General features: G+C 39.3%; 1 protein-coding gene across 1 annotated transcript in view; it reads right to left on the bottom strand.

The window, feature by feature from the left end:
- Nucleotides 1–21,707, bottom strand: part of ITSN2 (intersectin 2) — a 3,295,579-nt gene that overhangs the window by 188,671 nt on the left and 3,085,201 nt on the right. Inside the window, exon 33 of the mRNA XM_044063555.1 lies at nt 5,606–5,727. Within this exon, the coding sequence (XP_043919490.1) occupies nt 5,606–5,727 (122 nt within the window). The remainder of the gene's footprint in view (nt 1–5,605; nt 5,728–21,707) is intronic.

The following is a 21,707-nucleotide window of genomic DNA, read 5'->3' on the forward strand; positions in this document are numbered from 1 at the left end:
TCCACAGAAGGCAAACACACGCACACACACACACCTAGGGCCAATTTAGTGTGTCCAATCCACCTACAGCATGTCTTTGGGATGTGGGAGGAAACCAGAGTACCCAGAGGAAACCCACACGACCACAGGGAGGACATGCAGACTCCACACAGAAGGCACCCCGGCCGAGGATCAAACCGGAGAACCTCTTGCTGTGAGGTGGCAACGCTAACTGCTGCACCACCGTGGCTGCCCATACAAGCCAGAAGAAAGTAACTCTCACAAATACTTCAGAACCAGTGGTACATAAGCCTTGGCTATAGGCTAGACACCAACTACAAAGTCTTTTCCACTTGCCAACATAAGATATTTTAGTAGGGGATTTTCTTGCCTCCTTTAGTACCTGGTGCATGTCCTTATGAAACATGCTGCCTAAAAGGAATCAAAACTGACTCATCAAAGCAATTAGTTGAAGTTGTTTGACACTGGTGTGCATAAAACTCCCCCCATCTTGGGTGAGTAGGTCTAGTCTGTGCGGAAGCTTGTGGTAATTGCTCTTGGCCAGTTCCATAAGAAGGTAGACCAGTGCTGTTTGGGCCAAAAGGTAGTCACCTCAATGATTTTTGGATAGTCCTTCTGAATCTTCAGAATTACCCTGGATATCAGTGGAAAGGGTGGAAATGAATAAAGGAATATTCCTGACAATAGGAATGAAAATGCAACTGTTTTATAGGCTTGGTTACAAGGAGGCCTAGAACAGAATTTGTTCAGTTGTCTGTTTTAAAAGGAAACAGAAAGAGGTACATGAAGTCTTCCTCACAACTGGATCAAGACCTGGAACACTCCCTAATTCACCTTCTATTTGTGAGGGTCTGTTCTGGTCCTGATCACCTTATCTACCACTACATTTTGCTCTGACAAAATGTAAAATGTTTGGAGTGTTAAAGAGTGCTGTACAGCTTCCTCCCAAGTCATCAAAGCCAGCCTTCACAGAGTATACAACTTGGTGCCCCCTTTGCTTGTTTATGTAACACATCACAGTGGTGTTATTTGTAATCGTCTGAAGAGGTACAGGGGACCACACATGATAAAGAGATTTCAAAGCATGATCACATCCAACTTTTCTTTGACATTTGTGTGCTTTGGTCTGTTTAAGATATTCAACAAGCCTTGAACTTTGACCCACCTAGAAACTGCTCCCCAAGCAAAAACCAAAGCGTCTGTAGTTACAGACTGACTCGAAATCAGAGATATAAAGGGGAGACCTGGATTTAAACCCATGTTCTGTCTCCACCAGTGCAGTTCCTTTTTGACAAAGCCCAAAACTGGAATCTGAAATTCCAGAGGATGAAGATGTCGGGTCCATGTGTTTTTTTACGAACTAGTGAAATGTTTTCATGCGCAATCTAGTGAGAGGAATCATGAGAATATTTCTGGAAAAAAAGAATCGTTTCTTGTTGTTCTCCTCCTGCCATCTCTTTCTTGTTCCCATGAGCCCTAGAATCCTGAGATTTTCTACTGCAGAAGTCTGAGACTGATTAAGGAAACTCAGAAAAGTTTCCTTTTTTATATTCACCTTCTCCTGGGAAAACATGCCTTCTACTGTAAGGCACCTAGAAGGCAGTCCAGAAAAATAATCCAGTGTGATGGAGTCAAGGAGGATTTTTGTACATCTATCAGGAATCCAAGATTGGTAAGAAGAGATGAAACCCATGTTAAGGATTCTTCACATATGGGAAAAGTCTCTGCAAAAAGGAGCAAATTGTCTAAATAAGGAAACATGCGAATGCCCTGTTATCTGCAATGTGCTATCACTTGAGACAGAGACATTGTAAACACCCCAGGAGGTGTAGATAACCAAAGGGATAATGCGCAAAACCAATAATATGACACAGACACACACAATCTGAGAAAATTCTTGAAGCCTATGGCTATAGAAATGTGATGACATGCATCCTTTAGGTCTAATGATACCATAGCACTCAAAGGGGAGATTAGAGGTAACAGAGTTTGAACTATCATCATTCTGAATTTTGGTACTTTCACATATAGATAGGAAAGGAAAGATCTTGAACTGGTCTACATGAAAGCTCTTTCTGTGGCACTAGTGACTTTCTAGAATTGAACTCTTTGTTCCATTGGTCTAAAGGCACTGACTGTATGATCTGTAGGGTGAGCAAGTTTTGAAGAATCTGGGGGAAAAAAAACTCTGGTTTGGACGATGGAGAGGAATTCCCCTGAAAGAAGGTATTTGTATCCTGTGCCAACTCTAATTCTTCTGAACCACTTTCAGCAACCAGGAGTCTGAAACAATCTGCTGCTAAAGTGGAATATAAACAGTCAGTTTCCAGGACAGATTTCGAGAGGTAGCTGAAGGAGGGCATGGGGGATAGAATGTCATTCTGAAGTATTACATTGTCCCTTTTTTGGAAAAGATCCTTGTTTTTTGTTGTTCCCCTCTGGCCATCTCATTTTGGCTCCCCATTTGCCTTGAGTTGCCAGGAATTGCTTTTTTAAAGGGGGAGACTTTTTAAAATCTTATATACTCCCTGAATAAACTTAAATGTCCCTTTTTCATCAACTTGTTTGAGGACCTGAGCAGCAGAAGGGCCAAAAACCCCCTTACCTAATGTAGAATTCAAAATTTCAGACTTTATCAGTAAGCTTTTGGTTACATACCCATGCATGTCTCCTCAAAACTGTAGTAGTGGCCCCTAGATGCAGTATTTGCACAATTATAAGAATCTTTCAAACATGCTCATCAAAGGATATTTACATACCTGAGAAAGATTAGAAACAAAAGAATTCAGAAAGAAGCTGTTCTCTGAAGAAAGTTAGGTCTGTACAAAACAGAATAAACTTCTACATACCTGCCTGGTAGTTATGAGTTATATCAGCTAAAGTGGAAGAGAAGAAAACTCTTTTACCAGATTTGTCTAATACTTTACCTTCTTTGTCCAAAGGGGAGGAGTTGGTATTGAGTAACAGTCTTTTTCCAGCTGGTGAAGAGATAGATACAGCAGCTGGATATGATCTAAGATGGAAAAAGAAAAATATTGCTTGTTTGAAGGTACTTTAGACAGTCTATATGCCTTTTTGGGTCTGAAGATTGAGTCTCAGGATTATTACAGGCAGCATTAAACACAACCTCAAAGGCTGGCAAAACGTGAGGGATGGGTGTAGAATGATGATCATCCTCTTGTAACATATCACAATATCTCCTCAATTCAGGGGGAACGTCCACCAGTTCCCACAAAAAGGGTCTATATTAAATCAGCGAACACTTGAAATAGTGAATGCTGATTTATCGACCCTTTACTAGTGAAAGCTGACAATCCCGAAGACAGGGAACAGCAATTTTTTTTCCCAGGGAAAAAAATTGCTAGGACATTTTTGGGACTTTGCCATTTCCTCCACTGTGGTGCGATCTCTGAGATGGTATATTTAAGTAAGGGGGTGTGGAGGCACAGCCTCCCACATCTGGGGGCATGGGGGGCAAATACCCCCACTTTATTTTGTGTTTTGAACATTTTTTTTTTTTTTGGTGGAACAGTGATATTTTTCCCTGGGAAAAAAATCGCTGTTCTGTGTCTTCGAGATTGTTAGCTTTCGTTCTTAAAGGGTCAATAAACCAGCGTTCGCTGTTTTAAGTGTTCGTTGATTTAACATAGACCCCCACAAAAATATCTCATTCATCCTGGAAATAATCTGAGAGAAAGAAAATACCTCCAAAGGAGGTGGAGAGGACCAGGTTGCCTCAGAATCAGTTTTATGGGCTTGGGGACCTACAGAAGAAGTATTTTCTATGTCAGAATCCTCTGAAAGATTTTCCTCATGAAATTCTTTAGTTAGACATTGCCCTCAGGTAGGGATTTCTGAGCACAAGGATTTACCGCCTGTAATAATTGCCTGGCTAAAAGAAAATCATCTTTTCAGATGCACACCATGTCTACAGGTGAACAATGTCGAACCTTCTGTTTTTTCTTTGGCGGTAACACCCTGCCAGAAGATTCCCCTTTTGTGTAAAGGCATCAGTAAAGCACAAAAATCCTGTCAGAATTAAAGCACCATTACAGAATACACACTGACAAAAAACATAACAGGTAAGTTGCCACGAAGTGTACTCGACGACTAAAAAGTTACATTTTCTACCAGATTAAAACATTTTGCAATCTTTAAATTCTCATAAATACATTAAAAGTTTACCTAAGCAGCCCACTTTTACTAAAAAATAGCCCCCAGATCACCAAATCAGCACTTAGATCAAAACAGTGCTCCCTGGCAGAAAATGTCCAATTTTGTGAAAAAATGCTATGCTTCTTGAAGGGAAAACACTGTTTTTTGTCACTAAATAAAATACATTTTCTTAAATTGGGCAATGATTTCCAAGTGGAAAGGCTCCACTATGGGGACTTAGGCAGAAATGAAGCTTCAAGGCCAATTGCTGTTCCTGTGGCACCTCACAGCTGCTTCCTCACAAGGCAGCAAGAAAGCACTGAGATTTTTCACTCTGACTGCTGATTTCCTTCTAATGGGCTGACGGATTAGCAGTCAGAGTGAAAGGGTTGGGGGATGATCTACAACTATATGAAGTTGTCTGGTTGTTGTATCCTTGGCAGGATACAATCCTCACAGACAAAAGCCCACTGCAGCAGTGAGAATGATGAACATCAGAAGTGCTTACCACTTTGTGTCGTAATAAACAGTTTGTAGTTACTATACGGAATCAGCATCATTTTTTTAAACTGTCAGTTACTGTGATTACTGACACCATACTGCAGGATATATAAAGTTATATATGTGGTGTGCCTGTGTGTGTATGTGTGGTTGCATTTCACTACATAGGTATACACTACTTTGACCACAACGGTCTAAACTCAATCCATCAACATCGTGGTATGCAGGTGCTGAGCACAAATGTCAACACATGCAAGAATAAAATAAAAAAAAATGTTTTTTGCAGGGGCAATGCCCCTTGCACCCCCAACACACCCTAGTAGTTAGTTGTACATACAAACTCTGAAATTGCAAAACTGCTGTGAAATGGCAAAATCCTACTCCTCAGCGCATAGTGATCATGCAAAAGAAATGCCAGCATCTTGCGATGAAACAGCGTTGCTGTTAGACATAGCAACCTTCCTAACAAAACGTTCACTCTTGCATACACTGAGACAGATGGTGCCCCTCTGTATATATAATTAAACCAATAATAAAAGCAATCTCAATTTCATTTAATTTCTCTTTCCTTCTAGCCTCAATTAAGAGTTTTTTCAGCACATAAAATTTCAGGTCCACCTTAGCTAGCTTACCTTATAACCTGTACAATGACACATTTGAGCTCATAAGGGATTAAATTATGTTAGCAAATGATAGAATTTGTTTCATTCTGGTTTTGTACATAGCATCTCTGTTAAGACATTATCCTCAGAGGAAAAAAGGGGGTCTTGGGGAATACATGTCTAAACTTTTGTTCTAATGTAAAGTTTGTCATCTCAGTACACTAGTCTGTTCCACTAAAATTTGAAAAATGTTAGGAAGGATATCTTAAATATTTCAGCTATTATTGTACCAATCTGACAGCCCATTAACTACTGCTGAAATTAAATATATTCAGTTTCATACACACCTTTCATTGGCACTTTCAGCTTTCAGAGTATAGACCCTATCAATGTGTGAGATATGGAAGACGGGCTCATCACCTGAAGGATCAGTTGGAAATTTCACAAGAACTTCATTCAGGAAAACAGGCTGCATAAAATAAAAATAAAGAAACAGTCAAATATATAACTAAATAAACAATATTAAATGTTAAGACTTAATAGCGTCTACCACTACATAAAAACTGTGTTAACAAATGTTATGTATTTGCACTTTATGGATTTCCAGTGTTTTGTCCTTTCTTTTAGCCCCCTGTATATCTTTAACATCTGCCATTTTTAGCTTTCAGCTCTACATAAATCATAAAAACAAGACTGAATGCTAAGCTCTAATAGTGTTCGCCAGCAGAAACATATGTAACAAATTTTATTTATCATCTGCACTTTATGGAACCCCAATGTTCTGTCCTTTCCTCTTGCACCTGTATAACCTCACTAGACCTTTCATCATTTTATCTCTAAGTTCTGTTTTACTTGAAGATGTCCCCTACTTGTAGTGTACAGCAGAGACAAGAAGACCATTACTCAATGACAGCAGCAATGCCCTTTTTACCATTTTGCAATGATGCAAAGAAAAAGTACATGCAATGTCTGACTACATGCATATTACCTGAGCAGGTGGCAGGGCTAGCACGACCTTAAAGAGTCTTGTAGGCTACAGTACTTCCAGACCTCTGAAAGCCATCAGCTTTGCAGTAACTAAGATTCATACAACACCTCATGCTCAGCCAGGGTGGAACAAACAAGGTGGCAGCCTCTTTATCCTATTCAAACAGGTTAGTTTTCAGACTCTCTATCTGCTTGCTGGACACTGACCAACAGCAGCATACACATCCTAGTCTGTTTTTACATTATGCACTTATTCTACTGCCTTAATTATATACTCACTAACATGGCAGTATGATCAACAAAAAAGAAATGTATATGCTAAATTTACATGTTCAATTACTTACCACGTAAGAAACTCCAACCTGACTAAAGACTTGACCTAACAATGTCAAAACAACATAATCCCAAAGTCAAAGGAGTCCTGTGGCCAATAAAATAGCTTTTAACTTGTTAAAAAAACAGATAAGCTACATGCCTTGTTTGGGGTATGGTGGGGGATCACAACAGCAGTTTATGTAGCATTTGAATATTTGGTTAAGTTTTGATATTTTCCATGCTATACACCACCATTCTCTACCAACCCCCAAATGCATACAGAACTGTAGCACAGCTGGCATACTTACTTAGTTTTGTCCTGTGACCTGAAGGGTTGTTGTTCCTCTGAGTAAAAGCCAGATGAAAGTCACAGGGTGAGATATGACATATCAACTGTGCCACATGAGCAGTCAAGTGCTCCGGATTATGTGGAACGCTTCGCATTTAAAGGCTCTCTTAGGTGCTTTTCCGCTGTTCCGCACTGAACAGTGAAGGCTCCGGTTTGTGAGCTCGTATACCGCAAATAGAGCTAATCAGCATTGAGGTACACAAGCCAATCAAGAGATATTTTCTAGGTAAAGCAAGCCAGTGAGGTAAAAAAGAAATTGACCAATCACTACTGGACTTTTCCTTAACACAGCCGATAGCAACATCACAATGGGGTTTCACACCATTGTGAAACCTTGAAAAACAGCTATAGTAAAACACTTATTCTTTCGTTTACTTTTGGAATATGCTTCGTTTGCTGGAGGAGTGAGGAGGACCGGAGCGTAGTTCGGACATCAGGACTGTGGCACTTCTGCTGGGTTGGTTCGGAGGTTTTGTGGAGTTTGCCTGCCTTCCTTTTGTTTTTTTGTACCAGAGTTAGTGGTGTTTACAGCTGCCTTGCCTACCTCTTTTTCTTGGTGAGCTGAGGAAGGTTATAATGGGTGAGGAATGGTAGACACCAATTTTATACTTTGTCTTACTGGAAGGAAATGAAATCTAGGTTTTTTGCCAAGTCTGTTCTATTATTTTGAATTCGATTATGGTCATTAATGCAAAACTGGAGTTTTACGCTACCTATTGTTAAGATAATGTATATATATGCAAAATCTGTTTGTTGTGTTAACTTTTATAGGATTTGTGGTGCAGTGTTGTAAAAGTCATACAATGTAGGTGGATGCAAAAGACTTCTTCCTTGATGAATCACTGAAGGTTGCGGCATGTTAGTAATGCCCAACATTCGAGTTTCATGCTTTGCAGTTTCATTGTTCATTAAATGTAGGCTGATGCAAAAACCTGTTCCATTAATCTTTTTAAACACATTACAGTAGCAAATTGCTGTTGCATTTTGTTTTGAGTTTACTGTACTGTTTCTAAATTTGTCTTTTTGTTACATTTCATAATGCTGCATTTTTTAATCTTAATACTGAGGTCATCACTACTGTTATTTGTGGTTGTGGACTTGTGCAATTAGATGTGCTGTGGTACAATATTGCAGGTATTTTGTTAAACTGTGTTGCAACAGACTGACTGTTTTAGTCATGCAGAATTTCATTTCCGTTGATCTACAGAGTAGCAGATTTTCTGTTAATGCACAGGTGAAGACATTTGAAGTTTTAGGGGTGCTATGCAGTATGCAGAACATTTTGTGATATATTCTTGACCAGTTATATACAGCAGCATACAATAAGGAGTGCGCATCTTCTTCTTTTGGCTTTTCCCGGTTAGGGTCACCACAGTGGATCACCTGTCCGCTCATGAGTGGCAGTGGAGTTTTATGGTGTCAAGTTGCCAGCCCGGAACCCAACCATCTACACAAGGCACACACACACACGTACTCACGCCTAGAGCCAATTTAGTGTGTCCAATCCACCTACAGCATGTCTTTGGGATGTGGGAGGAAACCGGAGCACCCGGAGGAAACCCACGTGACCACAGGGAGGACATGCAGACTCTACACATCTAAAGCACATTAAATACATATGCCCATAGATATAGTGCAATGTACAGATGTAGAATTGTTTGCAGTGTGAAATATATAGCAGGGTAGTGTTTAGAAGACATTTAGAGCAATGCAATATTGTAGGAAATGGTATTTATGGGCAGTTTTACTTTGATTCTGTATAGTAGTAGTTTTGATTTTAGTTTGATACTCTCTGGTAGTTCTGTTTTGCATTTGATTATTTATGGTATTGAACATTATAAACAAGTTTGATTTAAATTACAAGTTGTGTTTTTATAGAATTTTTAGAAATGTATAGTGTTAATTTTTGGCTATGTACTTGAACTTCATGCTTTTGTTTGAAAGCCCACTTCAACCAGGTGCCATGGAAATGGCACATTTTCACGTAGCACGAAAATAGGGTGTTCCACATTTTGGCTGTTTGTCACACATTGTTAGGTTGTGTGTTCCACATTGGCCTCTTAAGAGGTTGAGAGCTATGTGTGCCACAGCAATGTAGAGACTACTGAACTTGGTTGCGGGACGGTCAGAATGGCACTAGCCATCAGTAAGATATCAACCGTTATGCAAAATAACTGAAAACTGCAATGACGCTAAAAGAACTTTCAAAGTAAGTTGATTTCTTTTTTAACAAAATAAAACTATTTGGAGGAATGGTACTCAAGTATAGAAGGAACATGACTCTAGTAGTCTGGAAGAAAGTCTGTTTATCTACATTGTTCATCAGCCAGATTCAGAGGCATACATAAACTCTGGGTAAGAAGATTAGTGCAAAGAGCAAACTAAAAACATATAGTCATAATGTATTAAGTTAACAAGGCAAATTCACTAGACTGAAATGCACTTCGGGGGAAGAAACATTCATTAAAAGGGCTTAATCTGATAGCCCAAAAACATGTCCTACAACAAAAAATCTAATGGCTGTTACCCTTACTGCAAAACTATGAAAGGTATAGGCGATGAGAGATAAAACTGCCACAGATCTAGTATTGCCTCAGTACCCAAATGTGGCACTACCATAAACCATGGAAGACTAACAGTGAAACACAAATTACCAAGCATCCATCACTTACCATTAAATCTTTTAACCAAGTAAATGAAAGGAAATGTGAATGTTACACCAGCTGATTTTGGATCAATGTACAGGGTAACAAGGTGCACTGCTTGGTTTAAAAATTCACAAACCAAAAAAAGCTCAGCCACAAATGGTGCTGGTAATGACCCCCTACTGGAAGTTCAAGATCCATAACAGTGAAGTCCACAGTTATGAAAAGTAAAGGGTGAATGTCAGATACAGGGAATCTCGAAAATCACTGTAGTGTCATTAAAGCATTTTTGTAAAGGGCTTTGCTACTATCTGTCCACCACATCCTTGCTGCTTACATACTAATTCTCACATCAGTGTACCTATCAACAAGAGGAGCATGTTGAAGTACTGCAACTTATAATTTAGTGTATTTCTGCTTTACGCAAGTTTTTCTTTAAAAAACTTTATTAATCACTTAAGACATATACAAACATTAACAGAAAACAACCCATATTAATATTGTTTCCATTTACATACATAACATCACATATCTTTTTTCTTTGTAACTACTATCAGTCCAACATTACATACATTACTGAATTCTTGCCTTCCAATAAACCTCAATCCTCCTCCTCCTGAACATTATTCTGCATGTATTGTTCACACAATTCCATTTTCAAGAAATTTGCTAATTTCCTTTTCTAAATATTCCTCTCTCAGTTATTTTTATCATTTTTATAATACTTATCACTTCACATACTGTTGGTTTTGACTTTGATTTCCATTTTCTAGTAATTGTTTTTGTCAGCCAACAGAATTAAACTTATTAAAGCCTTACTATCTAGGCAATTCAGATCCTGTGGTCCAGCTCAAAAGAATAATTTCCTTAGTTACAGCGATTTGCTCACCCAGTATTTATGACAGGGTACTCTGTAGGGAATTTCTAAAATTTGCAATTTCATTGCACTCCCAAAACATGTGTTTCCAATTGCTCCTTTTTTCTCCATCAAGGCTCCAACATTTGCAATCTACCTAAAGAAAAATTCTCTGAAGTCTGCTTGGGGTATAAAAAACTTGTGCAAACACTTCAAGGAAAGATCCTAAACCTTCTGGACTTTTCTTACATACTTGGTCATACATATGTCCTCTCATTGCTCTCCTGTAAATTGTTTTTCCAGTCTCTCTCCCTAATCTTTTCTAATGTCCTCTGACTGATTCTTATAGTTATCATGCAATATTTTATACACCATATTAATTATCCCTTTTTAACAGCAGCTTCTGTTCTAGATTCAACTAAAACTCTACCAGAGTAGGTCTTTAACTTAAGATGCCCCTATCCCTTTCCCTATACTGTGACAACTATCCCCAGTATGAGTGGCAGTCGCTAGCCTGCAATCCAAATGCCTTCTTGGCCTATTCCCACTCTGTCACCTTTACCTCTCTAGTTATTTGCTCCCAATACATTGGTTCCTTTACTAGTTTTCTCCAGCACATTCTAGCCCCATCTTGCCTATTTTCTACAACCCTACTTACAGTCATCCCTATTGGCAAAATCTCCTTTCTCCATTCTCATGTTGACTTAGCTCTTAGAATACTTTCTGCTAATTTTAGAATACAATAGTTGTATGGCTGTTACTATTCTCCTTAAGGATATGTATCCAAAATCTCACCCTCCCTATTTCTTGAACCTCCCCCCCGCTTCATCATCATCCCTTTCCATTTTGAATTTTAACCTTATGCCCGTGTATATATATATATATATATATATATATATATATATATATATATATATATATATATATATATATGAGCCTTAACTGTGTAGCTCTAAACTATCCCTTCAAATCAGGAAATCATAAACCACCTTGTTCTGTTTGAAGGATCAACTTATCTCGCCTAACTCTTGCTCTCTTCCCCTCCCAGATAAATCCTTTCAACTCTTTAATAATTACTGTTCACATCCCCTCTGGTTGATAAAAATGTCTGACCCATTTTTAAAACTAAAGGGATTAAAAACATTGTAATCGCTTGTATCCTGCTATCCATGTTCATAAACAAGAGCTTCCAATTTCTCATTTCTGTATTATCTTTTGATTACTCTCTTCCCACATATCCTTAGCTGCAAAAAAACAGAAACCTTTTTAATACATTCTCTTACATATTTCACCTTATCATGTCCCCATAAATATGGGTATTGCAGAACCAATTTATGTTTGGGTACATAATTTACAGATATAGCCTTTGCTTTATATTCATTCATTTTATATCCTGAAAAGACCTGAAACTGTCTTAGAATGTTCCACAACATTGAGATGTCTTTTTCTGTATTAATCAGGTATAAAATAATATCATCTGCAAATAACGTCAGCTTTTCTTGATTTCCATACCAATTATACCCTTACACTTCTGAGTTCCTTATTTCGTCTGCCAATGGCTCTAAATACAAAGCAAATAAAAGGGAAAGAGGATACCCCTGGCCTGGTTAATCTGCCAAAGGCTCTAAATATAAAGCAAATAAAGGGGAAAGAGGATACCCCCTGGCCTGGTTAATCTGTTCAAACAACTTATCAGACAGGAACCCTTCTACTTTAATTTTTGCCTCTAATCCTTGACATATCCTCCTAATTAACCTTACTATTATTATGTCATAGAATGCAAATGCTTCCATTGCCCTACTCATAAAATCCCAGCTTACTCTCTTGAATACTTTCTCTGCATCAAGACTTCCTAACAGCAATGGTACTTTCTTACATTCTGATTCCCTCTGGATCATCAATGATAATATTGTCAAAAGTTTGCTTCCCCTCTACAAAACCATACTGATCCATATTTATCTATTTTGGCAACAACTTTGCCAATCATTTAGCTACTATAGACAAACACTTTATAATCATGGTTTAAAACTGAAATAAGTATATATGAAGTTGAGTCTGATATTTTTTTACAGTCTTTAGGTAATATAGCCAATACAACTTTCTTTTCTTCCAAGATGTTGGTGTTTCCCCTCCTTTTGAAATAATGTAAACAAATCTTCCAGATCGTTACCACTTTATTCCATCCTAACTTCCAAACTTCCACAGAAATGTCATCTACTCTTGGAGACTTTCCTGAAGATTGATTGCATATCACCATTTTATCTCATTTCCTCCTATCTTAACAATTAGTTGTGAACCTCATCTACATCTACCCTTGACATAATTGGGTCTTCCATAAATATTTTTATTTGTGCTCTTTCTTTATTCCCACATTCTTCTGCTTTATACAAATTTTCACAACATTTCCAAAATACCTCTAATACCCTTACAGGATTTCTGGTTATTTTTCTCATTATAGGCACCCTAAGTTTGGCAACAACCCTTTCTATTTTCTCTTGCCTAAGGCATTGTGCAAAAGATTTTTGTGCTTTGGAGTTAATATAAAAAATAGTTGGTTAACAGCAACCTTTCTAAACTCATGCATATTAGCCAGATACTCCCTTATTTTCTCTTTGTACTCTGCATTTTTGCCTCTTTTTCTTCTATGAGATTCCATAATTCTGCAATCTTTAATGTTTGTCAGCCCTTTTAAGAATTCCTATTATTTCTTAACCATGTCTCTTTCTGTTTTATTCCTACCCTATTTTAAACTCCATTTCCATTTTATACAACTCACTAGCTATGACACCTAAAAATATTTCTATCATCCCTAATAACAGCCAAGTAATTTCCACCACTCATTCCCTAAATTCCTCTTTTTAATAGGTAGTGTCTTATTTTTACTTCAAGATTCTGCAGTTTCATCTTAGTCTTTACTGGTGTGTGATATGACACAGTTATTGGATGTGTATCAAAACTCTAAATTAAATGCATATGGTCTTGTGAAATATAATTTATGTCTAGCCTAGCCCAGTTGTACCTTGGGGAATAACATCTACATTTTGTCCAAGTTCCTACTATTATAGGTTCATAGGTTCATAGATTAGTACTAGGCTAACTGCCCTTGTGAGCCATTTTAAGCCTAGCCAGTTATCCCTTGTGAGACTCAAACCCTGCACCTTGTGTTTGTAAGGCAAACACCTTAACCATTAGGCCACCCTCCCAACCATACTTGTATCTTCTCCCTTCTGGTCCCTCTGATACATCTTCACTATTGCAAATCAAGTTCTAGTCCTTGCCTATAAGTAATATTCCCGGCTGAAGAATGAGCATTTCTCCCAAAATTTCTCTTAAGCTCCAAAACAGCAGTTTTTGGTAGAATATAAATACATGCCAACGTAATCCTTCTCCCTTAACAATAAACCCTTACTACCACAAATCTACCACTATTGTCTTTTTCCTCTTCTGTCGACACTGGAGCCCATCTAGCAATACTAGAATAACTCCCATTTTCCTTTGACCTTGATATTCTGCAGAATATCCATCCTTAAAACCTTTCTTTGTCAAATTCACAAGCTCATTTCATTCCAAATGTCTATCCTGTGGCATTGCTATTTGCATTCTGCATTTCTTAATATAATTCAGTACACTTTCCTTTTTAGTCTTAGTCCACTAGTCACTAGCTCAAAGGATATTAACCTGGTATGTGACATCAACAGAACTTGCTGGAAAGACAGATTTGTCTCACAGAGGTTGACCCACCTTTGAAACAAGCTTCCTATTCATTTTAAACAAAGCCCCTCATTGGCCCAATTTAAGCGTAATGTGGATGGCAATGTGGGTAACTGGAAATTCACCCTGGGGGTTCCATCTGTGTCCCTCCTGGACAGGGGCAATAGGTGCTGATTTTAGTGTCTGCTTGAACCAAACACCCTTGGGAACATGGGTTGAACTTGGCTAAGCTTGTAAGGGTCCTGGGGCCATTAGCCTAGTAATCTCCTAGGAAAATACTACAGACAGTATAGCTACTGTGATAAAAGGCTGCTGTTCCCACCTATCATATATGTCAGTTTTTTTAATGTGTATTTTCAACTTTCATCTTACATACACACACTGTCTGGCATGCTGATCTTTTATACCAGTTGTTTCTTTTCATCTTCATTTGAAACCATGTCACAATACTCAAGAATTTTAATTTTAACGAAAACCCTCATACTAAAACTAAATATAGTAAATGTTTGTGTCTTTCGGCTTTTTCCGGTTAGGGGTCGCCACAGCGGAACTCCAGTCCGCTAATGATTGGCAGTAGATTTTTACGTACTGGCTTGCCGGGCCTAACGCACAACCTTCAACGAAGGAACGCCCATTCACGCATGTCGCTACATAGACTCAATTCCCTATTAACTTCAAACACATACACAAAACTATATACATCTTCAAAAATAAAAGTTAACCCTCCAGGTAGGAACAATTTCACCAAATTGACAGCTGCATGCACAGACATTACCTAACCTAAAATCAAGGTTGCCCTTACTAAAGCCCATGCTACACCGTGTTCCCTCTTACACTGATTGCTGTCTGTTCTTTTCTTATCTGTATTCCCCTCCCAGACGTGAAAAATAGCCTGCATGCTTTCAGAAAACATTCACTTTTAGCCTTAAGCAAAAGTGCACTGTCATATCTTTAAATAAACTATATTATAGACTGTCCTAATAAATGAATTGAAGTATTAAGGCTGCTTGAGAGGCCATCTCTTATTCACTTCCCATAATTTCAAACATTTTTTCCCCTGAGCTGTTTTGTTGTTGTACGTTTAGATTTTGCATTTCCCTCAACAAAGAATGGTCAAAACTCTCAAGATTAATTGCTTGCAGTGGTAGACAGCTCGTCTCCATATAATGGAATGAATCTTTGTAAATTTCACACAGAACAGAATGTACAGCTGCCTTAAGCTGTAGACTTCTTGACTGCCACTGAACATTTGCTAAAGGAAAAAACGAGATAATATATTTGCAGATGCAAGAAATGTGGCATTTTCAAGGATTTCATCATTTTGTCTTATCCATGAAGCCTACTTGATTACAAAAAAAACATTTGTTTATAGTCAAGGGCTATAATCTACATATAATATAATTGGTGCACTTTAACACCCCACCCCAGCGGCCCAAGGTCACAGCATATCAATAATAAACTTGCCTTTGCCCAGCCTATCTTATCTTGTACTGTAAATGTTATGTTTCTTACATCTAAAAAAAGTAGGTGTTTAATATCTTTAACACATATAACAGTCACTGAAAAGACCCCAATCACATTTAAGATATCCCTCACTACACACTAGATAAAACTGCTTTACTATATGTAACATGCAATTTATACCAAGAAATGTTTTATACAAATACTATTAAGAACATTTTTACTTAACAGTTACTTTTTCCCCTTTTAGTGGCCTTCTAAACATTAATGATATACATTGAGGTATATGCTTTACAGTCCACTCACAAGTTTAACAAAGTCAACAAAAGTCCAGTTTTTCTCAGCCACTTTTTCTTACAAAGCCATAGTTCACAAATGTGATCAATGCTTTACAGAATTCTAATTTCAGTGTTGCTAGTCTTCCAACACTGGACTCCTATTCAAGAATGAGGTACTACTGATTCTTCCAGTCAACTCTTCTGCTTTTATTTGGCTCTCAAGCATTTTCCTTTGGAAAACTGGCAAAAGTTTCACTGGCAAAGAATCTCTATGAGCTTTATTGCTAGAAGAATGAGAAGCAGAGTCCCCTGTTTGCTAGCTAACATTTTGTTGGATAAACGTTTTTGTTTTATTTCCTCCTTAGTCTGTTCTGCATTAAAACATATTTTTGATCCTCAAGGAAAAATATTTTGACGACAGCTGGACACAACAGCTTGAATGTCACATCTGCCTCTTGACATTGCCTGACTATTGGGATACATTTGGGTTTTTTTCTGCCTAATGTACAGTGAATAATCATTTCCACAAACACACTCCTGTCTCCAATTTTTAATACTCTGCTGATATGATTGCATCTTTACTAATACAGGTTTTGGCTGTTTTCTCAAGCCAGGTTTGGAGCATACACTCAACATGTCTTTCAATTAACATTCTGCTGAAGAATACCAGTCCAGTTGCTTACTTGTGCTTTCATAAGATCAGTACAGTCTGTTCCTTCTGACTTCTCTGGCACAGCAGAAAATCTTACATTTTCTGTGTGCTCTGTCTTCTAACTCCATTTTTTGAGCTAGCTTTTCTTGAGAAGTCTCATACTCAGCCAGCCTTTTCTTCATTTCAACCTCTGATTTTTTTGCAGTTTTTATCAGTTCATCTGAAAAGCTAATTAAAACTTCTTCAATTTTCCAGCCTTTTATTTCAGCTGATATACTCCTTCAGTGTTTTATTTATTTTAATCACCCCTGATTACATTTGATTTATTTTTCCTCTAAATTATTGGAAACAATATCGTGTACTAAGGCTCAAATGTGAACTGCTTTTTGCTGAACAAATGCAGGATTCTTCACAGCCAGTATTTTTCTCTTCATCTTTCCTGGTTGATTTTCTTTCAGGTTCCCTAAACTTCTTCTTTGCTGGCATCCAGGATATGTGCTTACTAGCTAGAAAGTGAATTTTATTCATGTTGACCCTTTTACCCTCCGTTTCTTTTTTCACACTGGGAGAGCCAAATTAAAGGTGATTAGTGTGCAGCCATCTGGAAGTTGTCGCCTTTTCCCAAATTTATTCTTGCTGTTCTGTGAACAAGTGTGGCCCTTGGACATTCAAATGAAACCACCAGAGGTGTAGGATACCCTTTAGGTATTGTCTGACATGTTCTAGATATTAAGGGGGAGCAAATGGCAAGCAGACTGAGATGAATTAATGGATACACTTTAATGGATGAATATGCTAGGCCAGCAGAAAACAGCTCAGAGATACACTGCAACAATGTGGACATGCCCCTCCTTTGGCACCAGTGTGAAAACCCATTTCTACACAGAGTATGACTTTCTAACACTTAATCTCCTATCCTACCTCATAATGTTACACACATCTCTGGAATAAAAGTACATAAAGAGAAAATGTACATCTTCCAGTCTGCTAGGTTCAGAGTCTACAGGTCCCATGAACAAGACACCCCCCTTGTACTGCATCAAAATGTTCACTTGCTGAGGCAGCAGGACAGGTTTTTCCCAGGCCACCTGGATCAGGTCGTACTAAATAGGTTTGCATCTTTTAGATGCACAGTCAGTACAAACACCTGGGGACATACCATTTGAAGCGGTGCCTGGCAGATTAACAGTTTGAACTTTGTAGATTCAGGAATTTAAGTCTTGAAAGGTCTAGAATGAGTCTCCACAATGGCTACTTTTTCTGGGAACTAGAAAGAGTCTGCCCTAGTGGAGTCCTTTTTTAGTGCCTTGAGATAGCTTTTCCTCTAAGATGGGTTTTATGAAATGTTCCTCATCTTTTGGCACCATAGGAATTCCTTTCTATTGGGGTTTTCAGAAGAATTGCAGTTTATAGCCCTTTGAAATGGTATTAAGAATCCACTTGTCTACAGTAATTTCTAGCCACTGTTTGAGGTGAGATGCCAGTTATATTTTTTCATGAAGCAAGGGTTAGGATGGAGGGGCATACTGGAGAAGGATTGGTGTGGGATTGAGAGTTGCTCCATAAAGCTGGAAGGACCCTGATGGTCCCTCTAACTCCCTCCACCCTTTTACAACTCCTTTCTTTTCTGAAAAACTTCCTACTTTTCAACTCCATCCACCTGCCTTATATCTAGTGGAAATGACCTAACTTATAAGGGAAATGTGTACTCACCATAACATTCCATGTTTGTTGTCCTTCATCTCTCCTTCCTTCTTGCTGGTTCGGGTTCAGAGCCGATCCTCTGCTCCGACTGGGCCATATACTACAGCTTGAGAGCTTTTTACTGGCTCTAGGTTAGCCACTATCCCAACATGCCTAGCAGTAGTTACCCAAATCTTGTTTATGATAACCCACCATACTAAATAGGTCCAAATTTTAGTAAACTTACTTATGAGAAAAGGACCTGCATACGAGTGTGTAAACATCAGCAAAGAGAAAGGAAGGAAAGACTAGGTCAAACCAACTGGTAAGCAAAAGGGAACTCAGCCAGTGTAGCCAAACAAAACGGAGGGAAATCTCCTCTCGACCCACCAGGAGGGGGAAGGAGGGTGGGACAGAAGAAGGAACGCGAGATGAAGGACAACAAACATGGAACATTATGGTGAGTACATAACTTCTTTATGTTATGTTGTCCCCATCTCACCTCCGTCTTGCTGGTTGGGACAGCGTCCCCAGCACCTATATTTTGGGTGGCTCACTGGAAAAGACTCTTCAGGACCATGGAACCAAAGGATGCCCTGTTCTGGGAGGCCACATCTACTTTGTAATGAGAGATAAAGGTATGAGGATTAGCCCATGTAGCTGCCACACAGACTGAATCTAAAGGCAGTTTGGCTTGAAATGCAATAGAAGTAGCCAAGGCCCTAGCTGAGTGTCCTTTAATTTTTCATGAAAGTTATTTGTTCCGCAAAGCGTAGACATGTATGATAGTGTCTGAAAGCCACTTTGAAAAGGTCACTTTAGAGACTGGACAACCTTTCTTGTTGTTTGCAAAGGATATAAATAAATGGTCAGATTTTCTGAAATCCTTAGCCCTGTGTAAACAAAAATGTAACTGTCTATGAATGTCCAGTTGATGGAGCTTATTCTCTGCCTTGTTGCCATAATTGGGGAAGAATACAGGAAGCTCTACGGATTGACTTAAATTGTGCTCTGAACACACCTTAGGTAAGAAGGAGGGATTGGTTCTGAGAGAAACTCTATCTTTGTGGAAAATCAAGTACGGGAGACAAATAGATAATGTCTAACTCTGAAACCCTCCTAGCTGAAGTAATGGAGGTTAGAAAAAAGGTCTTCCATGTCAAAAATTTCAAAGGACAAGAAGCAGCTGGCTCAAAAGGGGAGGTGAGTGTTTCTAAAACTAGATTTAAATCCCGGGGGGAGGGGGGAGGTTTTGTTATTGGAGGTCTTAAGAGGGTAGTACCTCTTAGGAATGTTTTACATAGCCTGTGGGACATGATGTTAGATCCCATTTCTCCTACATGAAAATTAGAAATGGCAGCTTGCTGAACTCGGATAGTAGGTGCTGCTACTCCTTGTTCAAATGTTTCAGCAAGGAAATCCAGAATCTTAGAAATGGGGGCAGTAAAAGAATCAATGTCGTTCTTTTTTACCCAACAAGAGAACCTCTTCCATTTACTAGCATAAAGTTTTCTTGTAGTGGGTTTATGGGATTAAATCAAAACGTGTTGAATTGCCGGGGAAACATCTGGGAGCAGAAAAATGTGCTCCCATGGCAGAGAGAGTTTTGCCATCCTGTTCACACATGGTAAGAGTCTCTTTTACCTGAGGCCCAACAGAGACGAGCTGTCAAAAGGGGTGTTGATAAAGGAGGACTTGAAGGGCTCCACAAATTGACAAAGGCGCATCCAGGAGTGTCTACACAAAGCAAATCCTGTGCCTGCTGCCCTACTCGCTCCATCTGCTGGCTAAGAGATCAGCTGCACAGAAGAGTTAACTACAGATGTCAAAGTTGCAAGCTGTGAAGCCGCCTTGCTCGCAGCTCCTTCAGCTGCAGGATCCTGTAGGGTATCTCCTAGTTCCTTTAGGAGTTCCCTTTGAAGGTGTGCAAAGTGGGACAAATAGGTTCATAGGTAAGTACAAGGCTATCTGCCCGAGGGCATTTGTAAGCCTAGCTAGAATATGTTGGCTTTTGCCGCCCTCTTAGATTAGTTCCCTGTGCCTCTGTCCAGCACAGCCATTAGTGTCCTGTGCCTCTGTCCAGCAGAGCCACTGCAGTGATCCCCGGTGTAAATTTTCTGTTTCCCATCCACTCATCAAGGTTTCTCTTGAAGAGTGTTAGTGAGGGGCTCTGCCTAATTTAGACTGGAATCCTGTTCCAAAGCATGGGGAATCTCTGGGACAGGAATCTATCCCTCCAGCAAGTCCAATTTATCATTGTGGTGAGGTTTAGATCCCTATAGCGTGTGGCTCTCTGGGATTTGTTTTTTTTAGGTGGAGCATGTCCATCAATTCTGGGTTTGACATGGCCTTGTATGTCAGGCAGAGATCACCTCTGAGTAAGCGGTATGCAACCGAGTACAGCTGGAGTTTCTTCAGTTGGGCTGCATAGGGCATCTGTTTGAGGCCAGTAATCCTCTTGATAAGGTACTTCTGTGGTCTTTCTAGCTGTTGTAGGTATCTTGTAAGGTACATCCCAAATGAGGCATTGTACTCTATGATGGGTCTGATGAGTGATGAGTAGAGGGGCACAATAACCTTTTTTGTTCTGGATGCGAACCCTTTTGTGATTAGGTGAGCCACACAGAAGGATTTTCTAACTACCTTGGCAATATGATTATCAAAGAAGAGATTACTAGCTAATTGGGTCCCCAGATCCCTTATTACATTTTCTGTATTTAGGGGACTACCACGTATGTGGTAGTTCACAGGTACTTTGTTTTTTCCAAAGGGGGTGACTATGCACTTTTTGGCATTTAGCTTGAGGCCATGATTTTGACACCAGGTATCCGTCTCAGTGAGACCCTTCTGGAGGATGTCTGCATCAGCCAGAGAGTCAATTATGGCCCCCAGTTTGCAGTAGTCTGCGAACTTGGTCAGCCATAGTCCTCCTGTGCTTGCCTGTACCTCTGAGAAGTATATACCAAACAGGAGGGGTCCCACGACTGAGCCCTGGGGGATGCCACTTGTAACCAGTTTAGAGTTGGACCTAAAGCCTGAAACTCTCACCATGTGGGTTCTATCCGTGAGCCAATTGGCAACCCATCTTGTGATGTAGGGGTTTATGTTCAGGCTGGTGAGCTTGTCTATAATACCAGAATGGGGAATGGTGTCAAAAGCCTTTGCGTGGTCTAGGTAGGCTGTGTGGACCTCCTTTCCCTTGTCTAAAGCCTTGGTAACTGTCTCAAAGAAGTCCACCAGGTTCAGGAGGCATGATCTGCCCTTAACAAAGCCAAATTGGGTAGGGTCCAATGTTTGGAGGTTCCCAATGTCTCTGTTAATGAGTTCCATGATGATGAGCTCCATAGCCTTGCAGACCAGACTAGTCAGGCTTATGGGGCGATAGTTCCCGTGGTCCGTTCTGGCTCCACCTTTGTGAAGCGGGATAACTGTTGCTGTGTGCCACTCTATGGGTACGTAGCCTGTAGAGAGACTGAGTTTGAACAGTGTGTTTAGGTGAGGTGTTAGTTCAT

This window comes from Protopterus annectens, chromosome 2.part1 (assembly GCF_019279795.1).
Source record: "Protopterus annectens isolate FY-2018-M chromosome 2.part1, PAN1.0, whole genome shotgun sequence".
NCBI lineage: Eukaryota > Metazoa > Chordata > Ceratodontiformes > Protopteridae > Protopterus > Protopterus annectens.